This window comes from Pseudorasbora parva, chromosome 13 (genome assembly GCF_024679245.1).
Source record: "Pseudorasbora parva isolate DD20220531a chromosome 13, ASM2467924v1, whole genome shotgun sequence".
Taxonomy (NCBI): Eukaryota; Metazoa; Chordata; class Actinopteri; order Cypriniformes; family Gobionidae; genus Pseudorasbora; species Pseudorasbora parva.
Genome location: NC_090184.1, coordinates 15,645,387 through 15,663,080, shown reverse-complemented (window position 1 = coordinate 15,663,080; position 17,694 = coordinate 15,645,387). Strand labels below are relative to the sequence as shown.

Sequence of the window (17,694 nt, the reverse complement as noted above, 5' to 3'; positions counted from 1 at the left end):
ACACTGCTAAAAGTCATAAACATGTAAGTAAATGTTGAAAGCTGTTATAACCCCCCCAAAATGATGTGCTTTTAGATTTTTTTATATAAATAATTTTTTGAAAGTGTGTAACTCAAGCCCTGTGTGCTCTAGGACCCTGCAGACAGTTTGGGCTGCTTCCAGCATATATAATTAATTTAATGACACTGGGATATTGCATTTATATCACTATATATGGTGGTGGAGGGGGGTAGCAGGGTCGGGGGAGGGCGGAAAAGGGGGTCATCCCTTCAGATCTATTTGAATAAATCTTGCATACAACATGACAGAAAAACTTATTTTTTCCTCTATTTTCTGGAATTTAGTGGAAATAGCCCAAACTGTCTGCAGGTTCCTAGAGCACACAGGGCCTGACTTACACACTTTCAAAAATGAATTTATGGGGGAAAAAATCAAAAAGCGCCTACTTTTGGGGGGGTTATTACAGCTTAGACAACATATACTTCCATGTTTATGACATTTAGCAGTGTTTTATGTAACTTTAAAGGGTTTCCTGTAAAATGACACTAACATTTTGAACCTAGACCACTGTATGTGTGTATGGGAAGCTTTTCAATTTGGGTGGGCCAAATCCTGGCGGAAATCCCAAAAGATGTCCCTGAGTGTAATTTAAACTACAGTGATAAAACACCACTCTGCCTCTTTTCATTTTCATTTAAAACAATCTTAAACATATTAATAACCACACAGATGTGGTTCAGGTAAAGCGTACCTTTATTATCTTCACTGCATGTATATTTATAACAAAACAAAATATAAAAAACAACGCTGCCGCTTTTTGTTTACTTTTTTTTATTAAAAAATATTTGAAATATTAATATGTGGTTCAGACAATAAGTGTGCATATATCAATGCAATAAATTAAATATGACATAAAAAAGCAAAAACTGAGTCTTAAATGTCAGTTTATGTAAGATCAAATAGCCATTATAAAGGTATATGAAGCTATACAAGAAATAAAGCAAACAATCCAGTCAAACGACAAGGTAAAATGACAAGTTCAAATATTCCAGCCGCTGTGAGTAAAGATCGGTCGTATGTAAGGCGCTATATAAATAAAGATGACTTGTCTTGACGTTTAAAATCAAATCAAATGTGGCTGTGATGATTGATGACTTCTTCCCAGTCTTGCAGTCTCTCGTGTTCTTGCTCAGACGTGGACAGGCTCTGAGTTCCCAGTCAGGTCGGGGTTGGACATCAGGCTTCGGCTCAAGTCTCGAGCTCAAGCCCTCCACCAAGGACAGCAAGTATGTTGTTTCCTATTCAATACAAAGATTATATGAACAAATCAACTCATGAATGATTTTTAGAGTTTATTACACTGTATATTTTCCTGTTTATTACAGTAAAGCCGCTTTGAAATGATCTGTATTGTATAAAGCACTTTATAAATGAAGGTGACTTGACTATAACAAGAACGCAACTGTGAAATAAGACAACTGATAATAATCCTACTCTGTCTGTTACACTTCCTCACACCTGCTGAAATCACTGATCGAGTGAATCTCCTGAACTTCTCCAATCTACAGTAGGTCATCTCATCCATTTATGTTGTGACATCTGCTCTAACGTCGGCCGTTTAGTTGGATCCCGGGCTAGGCACTGGCTAATCAGATCCCTGTATTCTGTACAAATTTTAATAAGGAGTTAGTCATGCATCTCTGAAAACAGCATCTAAAACATGATTATTATACTGTAAAATGTTCTTTAGCTTTACTTTAAAAGTGAAGTATGTAGTTTCTGTGACACTACAAAATAAATTACAAAATAAATCATATTTTCGTCAAATCATTACGTCTTCCCCAACATCACAAACACAGCTCTCGTTTAAGGTTCAACATATTAGGAATACTTTTAGCTGTGTTGCATTTGTCTTTATTAAAATGTATCTTTCTGAACGGGAGCATGACTATGATATATCATCAGCTCTGTTTCTGTTCAGTTTTCTGTGTTGGTTGATTGTTTGTATTATTCTATATTTTTACTTGTTATTCATTTTTTTAATTATTTTTTCCCTTTGTTGCACTTTGAGATTCTTCGGAATGAAAATTGCATTATAAATAAAATCTATTATTATTATTATTATTGAAGCGTGCTTTGTATCACAATGCTTTGTTCACTTTGACATGTTCGTGACCTGTTTAAGGTATAAATGCAGCGAATTTTGGCTTTCACTTCTTTAGCTAAATTTCTTTTCCCATGACTCCGCCTGCTACATTAGCCACGCCCCAAACTCTCGCTATACGTTGAGCTATATATAAAAAATCTTACATACTTCATCTTTAACTGTTTCTGTTCAGAGCCTTTGCTTTGTGTGTGTGTGTGTGTGTGTGTGTGTGTGTGTGTGTGTGTGTGTGTGTGTGTGTGTGTGTTATCAATGTTGTCAATATGATTCACTCACTTTTGGATAAGTTGTAGTACATAAATGGAATTTTGGCTCGTCTGATATCTTCCGAATTGGCAAAAGGATGAGATACGTGCACCATAGTGTACAACAGCACTCCTAGAGCCCAGACATTTGCTGGTATGGCGTGGAAACGAGGTTCTGTTAAGACTTCAGGTGGATAGTAATACGGCAGTCCTGTAAAGAAGAAATTTGCACATTGATGAGCTTTTTTTTAAGTATTAAATAATAATAAGTCACTACATTCAGGTTTTCACACTCTCAAAATGCTCACCAATGTATGTTTTGCTCTCGTAGCCATCATTACTAAATAGCTGACCGCAGCCAAAGTCGATCAGCTTGAGCTCCAACGTCCTTTCATTTACGAGGAAATTCTGCGCATGAATGTCATTATGAAAAACACCATGCTCGATGCAGACCTGTACTGCCAGCAGAGCCTGTCGCATGATGAACCGTGCTGTGGGTTCATACAGGACGGGTTTACGAACGATGTAGTCCCGCAAGCTCATGCAAGGCTCGGGGAACTCCATAACAAGAGTGAATTTTCCAGGATGTTCAAACCACTCGTAGAGCTGTATGATGAGCGGGCTTATGGGTTTTCGCCTCATCATCAGCAGCAGCGCCACTTCTGTAACGAGAGGTTTGGGATGCCCAGGCTAGAGAAAAAGAGTAATCAGAAGGTTAGCTGAGTAAAAATCTGAAGAAAACATATCAAAGTATCTTTGAAAAAGTCCTTTTTTTAAAAGTATATTTTTAGAAGTTATTTGGTGCCTCTAGGCTTATTTGTCAATCACATTTACACTTAATGCTTTCTACGGGTGTATTAACTACAGTAATCTGCACTGAAACGACTAAATACATATTCAGGTTTTGGCCAACTTACAATATAAAGATAACGATTGTTTTCAATCTTGCTTAACTGCTTGATGGCAACCTGCAACAAAAAAGAAAGTTAGTTTTAAATGTTTTGATGCATTCAAGAGTAAAATGTTTGAACAATTCAGTCAGATTTACCTTTTTGCCATCAGATTTGCGTGTTCCCTTGTACACGCTGCCAAATCCTCCGGATCCAAGCATCGCTCCCACATTATAGAGAGACTCAAAAGACTCTGAAAAACAAACAGAAAAATATGAAATATATGACCTAAACTTTTTTTTTAAAATATTTCCTCAAAAGCCATGAGCATTATTTTCAGTGAAAAACAAGATGACAATACTGTTTAAAATGATGTTGGAGAAATAATGATCAGCGATTTACCATCATTTGGCTTGACGGCGGAGTGATCTGACGCAGATGGTGATGGCTCAGGATCAGGGGAAAAAGGCTCCACAACATCCACAGCACTACTGAGACAGCAGCAGACAGGACTCTTCAGAGCCTTCCATACCCTCGTGAAGAAAGAACGAATTCTTTTCCATTTCCCACATCCTGGAGGATTTTCTAAAATTAAGATTTTCATTTGAATGACGTCAAATTAAGCAACGATATAATGACATGACTTACATTTTACTTTTAAATTCTCATCTGTAATGTTATAAATCCAAAGTAATGGAAATACTTCCAAGCTATCCTCCTGACTTCTAGATAATGCCTGCATAAATGTCCAAAAATCTTATTTTACAAATATTAGTGGTCACAATATAGTTATTTTTCTTGCTTTATCTGATCTTTTTGGCTTCATTTGACCAAATCAGTTCTGGTAATGGCAAATATAATATATTTATGTTATATTAAATACAATATATTTAAATAAACGTAAATTTTTAAATGCATAGCTGTGTGTTATTTATGCCATAACCGACTCTGTAATATGACAGCCAGTTTGACAATGTTCTGTGTATTTGACAATTCAAAAGCAAAAAGTCTTGAAATAGAATTCTACTCTGGATTGTTTGCCGTCTGAGAAGCGGCTTTCTGTGCGCATGTTTCGGGTGTGTGTCAGACAGCACAAGTACCACTGAGTTCATGGCTTATTGAGAATTAGATTTTTAATGGTCTCTGAATGTTCTGACGAATGTCCAATTAAAATATTTCTAAAAAAAACAAAACAAAGAAAATTTTAGCGAAGTTGTGCTGAGCAACAGTAAATGTGAACGGACATTACCATGATAAAAACTTGAAGCAGTTATGCATGAATTATCAAAATCTCTGTCTGTACACTTTACACTGGCCAGCCTTATTTCAGTCTCACCTGTTGAGGTCTTGTTCAGGGGAGAAGCCTCCATGGCACCCTGAACATTTCGGGCATTTGAAGTCCCCGTTGGCTCGACAGGAACTGGACTTGGCAGCGGAGGGCACGACCAATCAAAGCTCTCAGACCTGCCCTGTTCGCTTCGGCTGTCCAATCCATCGCCACTCCACCTCCAAATGACGTTGAATGAGCCTCTGCTGCTCAGGGACAAGGATGACATGATGCCCAGCGAAGAATCTGTGGAAGCAGTTCTTCTGGATCCAAAATGGCCTGAGTCGCGAAAAAATTTCAGACATCAAATCAGCCATTGAAAACAGAAATAGAAACGGAGCCATAACTTCTTTATTAAAAGCCTATTCTTACCAATGCAGGAGCATTTAGATGAAGATGAAGATGAAGATGAGGAGAATGGATGTTCATCATCATCTGAGCTCTGTTGGCTGCCGCTCTGCAGCGTCCTGTCAGCCTGACCTGTGGACACAGAAACAGAAAACTCAGACAGAGACAGAGGTGCTAAATGTCTACAACTGAATTCTCACTGGTAAAAAGGCCATTATGACTAGAAACACTGAGAACAATTTAAGATTGCTAATATTAAAATTGCTAATTTAATCATAAGTACTATCTTTCTTAAAAAACGTTTAACAGATTATTTAAGTTAACAGTTTAGCTAATCTGTCATGTGCCGATCCGGACTGAAATATTACGGAGGTGTTAGGAATATTTTATGTCCAAATAAAATTATCTTTAGGCTATATGAATAAAATAAAACTTCAAAACTTTACCTTCACTTTTCCGATGGATTCTTTAAAATCAAATCAAAGAAATACATCTGAATTAAACGCCTATATTTTTGGACTGAAGGGGTGTCGATAAACTGAATGAATTGATTGTAGCTACTCAGTTAGCTTAGGGGCTATGATGAATAATTAAAGCTTTGCAAATCAACAATTCCAAAAATTATAAAAACGTGAATTTAAAGGTGAAGTATCTAAAAACAATTCCATTAAATTTATGACAAAATAAATAAATTTCCCCCACAAAACTTTGTTTTCAAATTGTTCATGCTAAAAACATCAGTACTGCGTGACTCCATGTATTTAGTGTGTATTAGCGTTTCCTGCAGGTTTCATATTCCGGTACAGACGAATCTTTTACTTTAGACTACGGGTGAATCTCCAGTTGTCACTGATGATTGTCGTTTGGACCTTTCTGGATTACAATCCGCCATCAAAATGACAACTTGAATTATTCCAGCCGCTGTGAGTAAAGGCTATAAATGATCCGCCACCTGCAGCATCCTCACATGCGATACTACTACTAGCCGGACTCCTTCTTTATACAGATGTGACGTAATGACGCAACGACATGCTCGAATTTCCAGCGGAAACCCACCAGTACCACTCAAATTATAAAACATTATTACAAGCTCACCGCTGTGAATCGGACTACGGTAAGAAGATCATTTTGAACACTGGCTGGTTATGAACTTGCTCAAAAATTGATTTTGTTCTATTGAGAGCATTTTGCTAATATTACCATTAAATTAGGAAAGCGTTATTTCTAAATGTTCCCTGAATGTTCAAAACGTCCAGTTTCAAAAAAAAAATTTGTTAAAGGAACATTCTATTTTATAATTTTGCCTTATGGAACATTATATTTGAATGTTCTGACAAATGTCCAATAAAAATATTTCTAACAAAAATAATAATAATAATTTTAGCAAAAGAATTCTGAGCAACAGTAAATGTGAATGGACATTACATGATAAAAACTTGAAGCAGTTATTCATGAATTATCAAAATCTCTGTCTGTACACTTTACACTGGCCAGCCTTATTTCAGTCTCACCTGTTGAGGTCTTGTTCAGGGGAGAAGCCTCCATGGCACCCTGAACATTTCGGGCATTTGAAGTCCCCGTTGGCTCGACAGGAACTTGACCTGGCAGCGGAGGGCACGACCAATCAAAGCTCTCAGACCTGCCCTGTTCGCTTCGGCTGTCCAATCCATCGCCACTCCACCTCCAAATGACGTTGAATGAGCCTCTGCTGCTCAGGGACAAGGATGACATGATGCCCAGCGAAGAATCTGTGGAAGCAGTTCTTCTGGATCCAAAATGGCCTGAGTCGGGAAAATTTCAGACATCAAATCAGCCATTGAAAACAGAAATAGAAACGGAGCCATAACTTCTTTATTAAAAGCCTATTCTTACCAATGCAAGAGCATTTAGATGAAGATGAAGATGAGGAGAATGGATGTTCATCATCATCTGAGCTCTGTTGGCTGCCGCTCTGCAGCGTCCTGTCAGCCTGACCTGTGGACACAGAAACAGAAAACTCAGACAGAGACAGAGGTGCTAAATGTCTACAACTGAATTCTCACTGGTAAAAAGCCCATTATGACTAGTAACACTGAGAACAATTTAAGATTGCTAATATTAAAATTAAATGTTCCCTGAATGTTTAAAACGTCCATTTTCAAAAATATTTTTTTTCTTGGTTAAAGGAACATTGTAGTTTATACTTTTTCATTATGGGAACTTTACGTTTGAATGTTCTCTAGATGTTTGAAAAAGTTAGACAAATGTCCAATTCAAATCTTTTTTTTTAAACTAAGAAAATCAGCAAAATTGTGCTGAGCAACAGTAAATGTGAACGGACATTACCATGATAAAAACTTGAAGCAGTTATGCATGAAATATCAAAATCTCTGTCTGTACACTTTACACTGGCCAGCCTTATTTCAGTCTCACCTGTTGAGGTCTTGTTCAGGGGAGAAGCCTCCATGGCACCCTGAACATTTCGGCCATTAGAAGTTGGCTCGACAGGAACTTGACCTGGCAGCGGAGGGCACGACCAATCAAAGCTGTCCGATCCACTCCTGGATCTGGAGTGACCTGAGTCTGGAAAATTTTAGACATCAAATCAGCCATTGAAATTAGAAATAGAAATGGAGCCATAACTTATTTATTAAAATACTATTCTGACCCATGCAAGAGCATTTAGATGAAGTTGAATTGAGGGGATGTTCATCATCATCTGAGCTCTGCTGGCTGCCGCTCTGCCACGCCATCTTCCTCCTGTCCGCCTGACCTGTGAACACAGACACAGAAAACTCAGACAGAGACGGAGATGCTAAATATCTTGGAATCGCCTGGATCTGGGTCGGGTCTGGCAGCAGATCGCGGTCATCAGAACAGAGTCTCCAAATCTCCCGACCAGCCGTCTGAGAGAAAGCAGCTCTTCTGGATCTAAAGCGGCCTGAGTCTGGAATATTTCACACATCACATAACATTAGTTGGTAATGTTTCGATAATAATCAATAAACAATGTCAGTGATCAATTACAAATATTGTTACTATAGTTACGTTACTCAAATTGAAAAGTTTTATTTATGCAAGGAATCAAATACATGTGATCACTAAGCTGAGAACATTGGGGGATTTTTAACCTTACACAATTTTCTTCACATTAATGTAGTCAATCATTGTACAACTTCAAACCATAAACAAGTGAAAACCAAAAGCACACTCACCTCCTCTTTCACCCATCATGTGAGCCATCGACATCCTTCGAGTCCAAACTGCAATAAAAAACACAACACAATACAAAATACAATACAATACAATAACCCACAACTCTCCTTAGAAATACTCCTCCCAAAATAAAATAATAATGAAATAAAACAAAAAAATTAAATAAACTCCTGCTAAAATAAGAAAAGAACAATAAATTAAAAGTATCCTCAAAGATAATATGAACAAAAATATAACTTTATAAAGGATATTATCTTCCGATGTTCTTCAAGAATAAAAGTCTCTCTCAGAAATGTCCTTCAAGATCGCAAAATCAGCAGCACAGAAAATATTCTGCAAGTTTGTGAATTGGTGATTCAAACCAACAGATAGAGATCGGTTCGCGTGGGTATATATTCATTCAGAATTCATAACACGCGTCGCTATAGCAACTAAAATGCACATGCATGTCTATGGTATTCATTCAGAATTCATAACACGCATCGCTATAGTAACTAAAATGCACGCAAGCACATCTATAGTACATATGCATTCAGAATTCATAACGCCTCGTTATAGCAACTAAAATGCACGTGCATGAGTAGAGCACGTGATCACACATCAAATCGGAATACTTTATTAAATAGCTACAGATTTAATTTTGACGTTTTTTAAATGAGATTTATGGTTTCTGAACAGTCATTATTATTATTATTATTATTAGACAATCATTTTCGGTGGAATTATTTTTCCACCGAAAATAATACAAAAATTATTAATTGCACAAACGCGTCCACTAGACCTACAGTCTGGATTGAGTCGTTGCTTCAGTCCAAAATGCGCAAAACGGCACAAGGGAGGAAACATGTGGACATAATCTTATTATGGAGTCTATTAATTTAATTCGCCCTTTACTTTGGCAAGCCAGTTTATCTTAAATTGTTCCCAGCGTTATAGTAATTGCATTTTTACGGGTAAGAACGGATTCAGAGAGCTCTACAATTGAATTATCACTAGTAAAAATACAATTACGACTAACACTGGGAACAATTTAAGATTGCTAATTTGATATGACAAAAAAGTTGTTTAATACACCAGCTTCCATGACTCATAGCTTTAAAGTTTGAAATTTTAAAAATCACATCAAAGCAAAAAATAAAAGGTTCTTAAAAATCAAACTAATAATCCAGAAACAAACGGAATTCCCCATTAAACTTTTTCAAGCAATTAAATTTAAAATGAAGAGAGTCAATAGATTTAGACTCTTCTATACCTGTGGTTCTTTATAGCTAGCATCCTACATTATGAAAGTAACCCCATTTGGAGCACTGCAAATCCGGATTAGCAGAGCTCCAGCACAAAAATAAGAAAGTTTACCTGATTCTGGATAGCAAAACACGGGTTTTCCAAATCTAGACCAAACTTTTGAACAACTGGGTCCTGGACCGGCTTGAGAAGGATTGTTCTCGGGTACTGTGCTCTGTCAAAAGCTTTTCTTGGTGCATTCAGTTAATTTTTCCTCATTGAAATGCAAGTTTTATACGTTTTAAAGTATAATTTAAACATGTAAAATCATCATGTGCAGTACATGAGGTAAAATATAATGCCTAATATCTATCTAAAATATAAGTCACTTACTACCGGTATTCACTTTTTTATTGAACTGAAACTCAACATTACATTTTCAATCATGCAGATGTTCAGAAAAAGAGCTTGAACAAGGACATAAATAATAGAAAATGTCTTTGATTTTTTTTTTCACTGCTAAAATATACCATGTTTAAGTGCCATTTTTTGTTTCTGTTTTGCAATATTTTTACAATAACACGACAGTGGGACAGGTATCTCACTGTAACTTATACAATGGTGAACAATCTGAAGGTATAATGAGCGACAGGACCAGAATGAACAGAACTCAAGAGATTAAAGGCATTCAACATACATTCCTAAGTTCTAGGAGAACATTTATGCAAGAAAGCATTAGACTTTAGGTGAAAATCATAACGCAGAGAAAACGCAGCTTTACAGTTCAAAAGATACTCAGCGAAAGGGCAAAAGATTTACCAATAATCTTCTGAATCTCCATCCAGTAAACTCTGATCATATCACAATCCCAGAATACTTGCATTTGTGTGCCCTTAGATAATGTAAATTGAACATGACAGTTTTTATTGATAAAATGACAAAATAATGAAATCTAATTCAAGACAAATTGACACACTTAAAACACATATTACCATGTCTTTATTTAACACTTTTAAACATTTAACCAATAAACTTTAAAATGATCTGAGAATATAATACAATAAAAGACTTTCACAATAGAAAACACTTCATGGTTTGTGTACAAATGTTTCCAAACATCAGTGAAACCTGAACCAAAAAGTGAAAATTCATGATGGAATTTAATAATGGTGCAAAGAGTGATTAATGGTAAAAACCTAAACAACCACAACAAAACCAACACTGTATTAATGGTCTGATTGTCATAAAGAAAATGAACCATTTCTGTTCACTGTGTGAAATGCCAAATACATTACATGAATAAAATGACAAAAAGCTGAACTCCTCCTGCACTCAATTGAAGGGTTTGACAATTTTCATGGAGATGAAGTTCTGAAAATAAATAAATACGAAATAATTAGCATTGTACATCTTAAGTCTAAACATCATCTTTGTGAAAGGATTGATGAAGTGTGTCTTTACTGGTAATGAATACAACAAGATCCCAATGAATAATAGCACTAAAGGTGCCTTTACACAGCCGAGTTAAGGCGGCTCTAAAGCGGGTCTGTGTCTGCTCAAAATTCTGTGTAAAGACGCAAAGCAGACTTAAAATATGCCGGGTCTGACCCACCTCGGCCCAAAGGCGATGTAGAAACGGTTTTGATTCAGCGTAAATGAACGCGAACTTGTGCCGCCTTAAACCACATCATTGTCGTGACAACCGCCAGTCAGCCAGGGCTGCGTTTCCCAAAAGCATCGTAAGCCTAAGTTGATCATAAAAACAATCGTACGAGTGATCTTAATATTAAGGTCTGTTTCCCAAAAGCATCGTAACTAGGGCCGGGACTTTAACGCGTTAATTAAGATTAATTAATTACGGGACTTTAACGCGTTAATTAATTACGCAAAAAAATAAATAACAATTTTAACCACACTTATTTTTGCACTGCGGAACGTTTTTCAATGAATGGGATTCGACGGACTGATTATACTGAAACACCAACTAGCGCGCATGAGTCACGACAACAACAAACCATAGTGAACATGAACGAAGAAGCTGATGAGACCGCTTTGCTTGGCCCCGTGGATGGAAAATTTTGTTTTAAAAAACGAAAGGATGGAAGCGTCGACAAGAGCATGGTTGTGTGCAAGCTATACAACAAGGAATCTGCGTATCACCGCAGCACATCGAGACTCAAATATCACAAATATGCTTTTGCTAAACTTAATGGCAAACATTGCGCTGGTCTGCTGGACTGAAATAAATAAACAATATTTTGTTGATTAAGCTTATGTATTCAGTCATTATTCAATGGTATACTAAAATCCATGTGAAAAATTACTTCTCACTGTTCTCAGGTCAAATATTTTTATGCGATTAAAATGCAATTAATTTCGATTAATTAATTACAAAGCCTCTAATTAATTAGATTAATTTTTTTAATCGAGTCCCGGCCCTAATCGTAACTTAAGTAGCACTTGAAAATGATCGTAGATCTACGAGTGCTCTGGAGTAATTGTAAAGCTCTAAGGAGAGAGAGTTATGAGGTCACCTACAGGACAACCGGCAGATTACACCTTTAACTTTACTCAAGTGCATTGTGATAATGCTGCAGTGCCCTCTTCCTTTTTGTCAGGCTTGCAAACTCCTGCCATTTCTTGCAGACCTCTTTACCCGATCTTTGAACTAATAATTTAACTTTTAACTTTTAATTTGGTAGCAATGTCCTCTCAGATGTTTTGTTTCTCTTTGTTTGTACGATGCCCTTTAAATCTGTTGAAAATAATATCTTTTCCCGCTCCACCTCCTCTAGAAGGATATAGATTTCGTCTTTTTGAAAGGTATCATTTTTGTTTCAGCCATTTTGTCAGCGCCTCAGCCTGTAGGTAGTTGCTTTATAGACGTGTTTTGATTGCTAATCCACATCAGATGACAATTATTAGGTGAACCGTTCAGAGGAAACGATTCCATAAGGTTACATTACAGCACTTCGCAAATGGACGGCGACTCTTGAGTAGCACTTAAGCCTACTTCACACCGCCCGATTTTTGGCCCGATTTTGAGTCGCCGACAGGTTTTGCGAAATCGCCGACAAATGCCCGAGATCACAGGCAAATCGGTGCTCTAGCACGCGAGTGACAATCACACAGTGTGCAGAACACAATCCTGACTCCCTCTGTCTCTTCAACAATTTCTTCCGTCATAATCTTTTTTCTTTTTCTCCACAAATCAGCGCACATACAATTTGAAGCAAACTTTTTGCAGTTTATCGTTTTTAATAACAATTTTAATAAAAGTTTAATAAAAAAAATCAAAAAATGAATTAAGACAGCGTTTGTAACTTTTGAAGTGCATAAACAATATGTTCCCAGAATCCACGGCCTTTGTTGTTATTGTGACATAAAAGTAGAAAGTTTATAGTTTATAATTAGGCTATGTATTGCACCTAGGCTATCTGTAGCCTATGGCAAAAAATTACAGAGCGAGTTGTTCCCGCTGTCCTAAAGGAACAAAATGCGGCGGCGCTTAATTTCGTTGGACAAAGGGTTAAAGAAAACGTAGCCAATAATGTCATAGTTAGGCTATGTTTAAATATTAGCCTATAACATTATTTTTTAATTAAATAGCCTAACTGTCTGTAGGCTATATAGGCCTATTTAATAAATAAGAAGCGAACCAAAATCGTCGGTATGGATTGACGTGTGTAACGTTTTTCTGTTCACAATTAAACAGAATTGTCCAATATTCGGGCTCATGTTATACGAGCTGAGAACTAAACTTTGTTTTGGGGAAATATTACATTCCTGACCACTTTTACAGTCTATGGGCTCAGAGAGATAGGCTGTGCAGCCTGATGCTATAATGGAGAGTCCGCGCTCTTCTTTGGTCAGAACCACGGAGAACGACCGCGGACAGGTCCGTCCTACGCACCGAGACTTTTCACAATGCAACAACATATTTAAAGAGCATTAAGCTATAAAATATCTATTATGTAAAGGGAGGGGAAGCAGCCGCAGCGAGCGCAGACACAGAGCGGCCAGAGAAACGGAGGAGCGACTGCAGTATGGCGTTTGTGGAAAACTGCGGAAAAACTGCGGAAAAAGAGCGGGTGTTGAAACCTGTCACCGGAAGAAGTGTGGGTGTATCCTCCACGGATGCGACACCCCTGAACATTTGTTGTGACTGCTCTAAAGTGACTTTCTTTTAAAGTCCACTTTTAATCCTGCGGTAATCTACCCGTAATAATGTTAAAAATACTTTATTTATAGCATTGTCAATCAAGCACAATTTTATTAAGAAATATAAAATAACTATAGAATACCGTAGCCTAAAATAGAAGAATTGCAGAATTACAGTAGGCTAGACCAGTGGTTCCCAAACCTGTCCTGGAGGACCCCCAGCACTGCACATTTAGTATAGCTGTGTCTCATTTCAGAAGGCTGCGTCCTCCGGAGGTCGCATTTGAAGGGTGCATACGTCATAAGGCCGTCTCATTTCAAAAAAGTGAGAAAGACTCTCCAAATGCGACCTTCGAATGCGTCCTTCTTTCACAGGAATTCGGAGTGTGCACGAGGAGTATCCTTCACGGCTGGAGATAACCCACAATTCTTTGCGTCTCCGTTAACAACCGTCATTTTTTTTTTAAATATATATATGAAAAAACGGCACCACCGCCAGATATACATGCGAGCGTAGGTGTGGTGTTTAAATTAAGTAGTTCAAGCTTTTTTTGTTGTTTTTTTTAAGCTCTATTACCTCAGACAGATAGTTTTGGTAAACAGGATTACAACTGTTTTGTGCATTTTAAACGTTTAGAACAGTACATTGCTGTCAAGACAAGAAACACTTCATAGTCATTTTCAAGTTATAAATAATTTTCATTCATATAACTGGCGTGAGAGCGCAACGAGGCTGAACTTGTTGGCATAGCAACGTGATACTTCCTGCCTGTGTGTCCTACGAAGGACGTCTCGTTTAATTCTGATTGAGGACACTCCGTATACTGCATCCTACACAGGACGTGTCCTCCGGAGGACGCAGCCTTCGAAATTTGACGAAATGAGACACAGCTTATGTCTCCCTCATCAGACACACCCACTTCAGGTCTTGCCATCTCTACTAATGAGCTGATGAGTTGGATCGGTGTGTCTGATGAGGGAAACATGCAAAATGTGCAGTGCTGGGGGTCCTCCAGGACAGGTTTGGGAACCACTGGGCTAGGCCTACAGAATTATGACAAACATCAAAAGCGCTATATAGCAAGCAGAACAAAATTATTTAAAACTCTGTATTTTTATTTTTGGCCTATTTTTAGACATTATTTGTTTTAAATTAATTTATAAAACTTTGTTAAAACTGTTAAAACTTAAAAACTTTTTTTTTAAATAATGTTCAAGGCATTGTTACCCGCGATTTTAATTCCTGTGTAAATGCATTTATGCCGCTTCAGAGAAGGATTAAACGGTCTGTGTAAATTCACATTTTTGTGATTTTATGCCGCTGCAGAATCGGTTTCTGTGCCGCGTTTGCTGTGTAAAGATGCCTTAACTGTCCAATACCCACAACGTATTGTAACGTTAACGTTAGTTCATTTTCCACAGCTGCTTAACGTTGTTACAAAAGTTAATGTTATGCCTAGCTTGGAACAATACTACATAAAGTTTAAACGACACCAACAACAAATATAAGTTGATAATTCAATAAATTAAACTGAAACAGTAACAAATACATAGAGCATCTTCACAAATATCAGCTAAATTTGAGAACATACACGACGGTTAATGCGACGGGTCTGACAGACGAGTCAGATAGCACCTAAAATACAATACCAAATTAACGCTCTAAAACAGGTTATGTGACAAAAGAAACAAAATACAATTCTTAATGTTTACCTCAGAAGCGGGAGGTTTATCCTACTCCGAAATCTGACTGAAAGTGATGATGATCCATGCATGTAATGGCGATTAGTGTGTGTAAAGAAATTTGTTTGCCCCGCTGACTGAGGTTCTTGCTCCCACAATGCAACGCAACTAAAAATATGGAAAAAGACCTGTAAAACACAAATACGGAAAATTCCTTCAATGCTGTAAATGCATTTATGCCGCTTCAGAGAAGGATTAAACGGTCTGTGTAAATGCACATTTTTGTGATTTTATGCTCCTGCAGAATCGGTTTCTGTGTAAAGATGCCTTAAGACTAGCACAACCAGGCCGATGAACAGCCACTTAAATTTGCGCCACACTATGAATGTGCACGTCTTGCATGGACTTGTGAACCAAAAGAACGAGGTTTCAGGTCGCCTGAGAGGTTTAAAAGAGAAACAAATCTTGTAATCATCTTCTGTTAACACACAGAACAATAAACTTATTTAAGTGAGAGTTCGATTACTTGGGAGGATGGAGTTTTGGATTCATATTGGGCTCATCTCTGCCTTTTCCAGCAGGTCTCTCATCCGCTTCCTTCTCATTCACAATCTCCAAAGTCAGCTCCACCTTTCCCTGAAAAAAAAAAACGATAAAAAAGGCCCAATTAAATCAAGCTCAACATGAAATGACATCCACAACCCATTTGATCAAACCAAGTGAAGCGTATTCAAAGGGGTAATTCACTGCTGGCAAAATGGGATTTAAATAAAAGTTGGCTGCCTATGCAGTAGAAAGGCTTTTAGGCAAACAAGTCAGAAAACTTCAACACCCATAATGCACTGGGCATGTTGCAGTCCAAAGCCACTCCCGATCTGCTCCTACTAAGTCAAATTCTGCCTTGCTTGAGAAGGAAATACTTTTGAGCAAACTTTTAGTAGCCTCTCGAGGAGAAATCACAACACATGAACACAGCTCATACAAAGAAACTCAGTGACATACACGGTTAAAATTAATTACAAATTGAGGAGTTTTTATATTTATAATATATATATTTATGAATCTATTAATCTGTACAGTGAAAACTAGTGTTATTTTATATTTGATAACTTTATTAGATGTATTTTGTAGGCCATTACCTGAACAGTAATGTTAGACCTTCCTGAGATTTAAGCACTGTATTTCATTTGTTTGTTTTATTGTCTATTTATTGTATGTATTTTACCATTTGTCCGACTGGATATGGCGAATGTTTAATCTATCAACAAGCTCCGTTTCACCTTCGTTGCTCTGGTTGGTTTTAGCGCTATCCAATCGTTTAAAAACATTTTAAAATGCTACTGGTCTGAAACTTTTGACCGGTAGTTTAGCCTATGTATGTATTTCCTTCACATTCATGTTAAAAATAATACTAGGACATAGTATGACGAGACATAGTATGAGGAGATTTAATGTTAATGGACACAAAAACTGTAGTTTACTATTACTTCAACTATACAATTTTTTATTATTTTAAAAATATATTAATGAATGTGTAACATGTTGTAAAGTGTTTCCCATTTGACTGTATATTCAGTCATATTATTTCTTTCACGTTCATGTTCAAGGCCTTGAACAAGTGAAACATGTTTTTCTGCACGAAAACATATAGGGAAAATAATAGTTTTAAAACATATTTAAATGGCTGAACTTGTGACTCTTATGCCCATATCATGGCATTTCTGCAGAAAGACTCGATAGGATTAGTCTTGTCATCCATGAAAACGAAATTAATATGTTGTATTAATTAATAATTGTTTAGCTTTCATGATAAAACGTGAATTCACTCACCACATCAGGATTGTCTTATTGGCTTAAATGCATGTTTCAAGGATATGAAAAGAAAAGTATGGTGACTTTATTAAAAAGTATTGTTGTTAAATATTTTAGACATCGTTCCGATTAATATCCTTGTGAAAACCGCCGTAAAAAGCTTATATTTAACGAAAGAAAATCACGCGTGTGGGTAGCGCTGCTCACTTCCGGTTATGTGGACGACGTGGTTCTGAAACTGTTGCGTGCTGTAGCGCGTTCTTCATCGCGTCACTCAGCTCGCTCTAATCCGGTGTCATGACTAATCCTGTCTGCCTATGAAATTGTGTCCGCTGGTAGAGGTTTTAAATCGCTGATCAAAAGTTGTTATACGTGGTTCTGGACAAGCAATTGTTTAAAAATAAACGATGAATTCATTGCCATTCTACACACATACACACGCAAAACATTTATTTGAAATATGTAATTGATTGCTAATTATTTTGACTGATAAACTAAGTACGTTACCAGTACAAAATCATGACATAGTAATGTACCTATAATGTAAATAATAAAGAATAAATAAAAAAACCCAGCAACAGAACAGGTGCACAAAATAAATAGATTATATACGAGATATGCTTATATATCTTATCATTAAAGACT

At 37.0% G+C, this 17,694-nt stretch overlaps 1 protein-coding gene and 1 long non-coding RNA gene across 2 annotated transcripts; both read right to left on the bottom strand.

The window, feature by feature from the left end:
- Window positions 1-869: 869 nt before the first annotated feature.
- On the bottom strand, window positions 870-8,260 carry LOC137039300 (uncharacterized). The gene is made up of 13 exons (XM_067414652.1): window positions 8,169-8,260; window positions 7,622-7,900; window positions 7,387-7,536; window positions 6,847-6,948; window positions 6,486-6,755; window positions 4,999-5,106; window positions 4,636-4,905; window positions 3,702-3,884; window positions 3,458-3,552; window positions 3,327-3,377; window positions 2,718-3,099; window positions 2,441-2,620; window positions 870-1,298 (listed from the first exon to the last, which is right to left on the bottom strand). The coding sequence occupies exons 1-13, from the start codon at window positions 8,200-8,202 to the stop codon at window positions 1,249-1,251; spliced, it is 2,154 nt and encodes a 717-aa protein (XP_067270753.1). The 5' UTR covers window positions 8,203-8,260; the 3' UTR covers window positions 870-1,248.
- Window positions 8,261-10,444: 2,184 nt separating this feature from the next.
- Window positions 10,445-17,153, bottom strand: LOC137038584 (uncharacterized). Its single transcript, XR_010897522.1, has 4 exons — window positions 17,068-17,153; window positions 15,764-15,873; window positions 15,268-15,425; window positions 10,445-10,764 (listed from the first exon to the last, which is right to left on the bottom strand). It is a non-coding gene; the product is annotated as an uncharacterized lncRNA (long non-coding RNA).
- Between the last annotated feature and the right edge of the window lie 541 nt (window positions 17,154-17,694).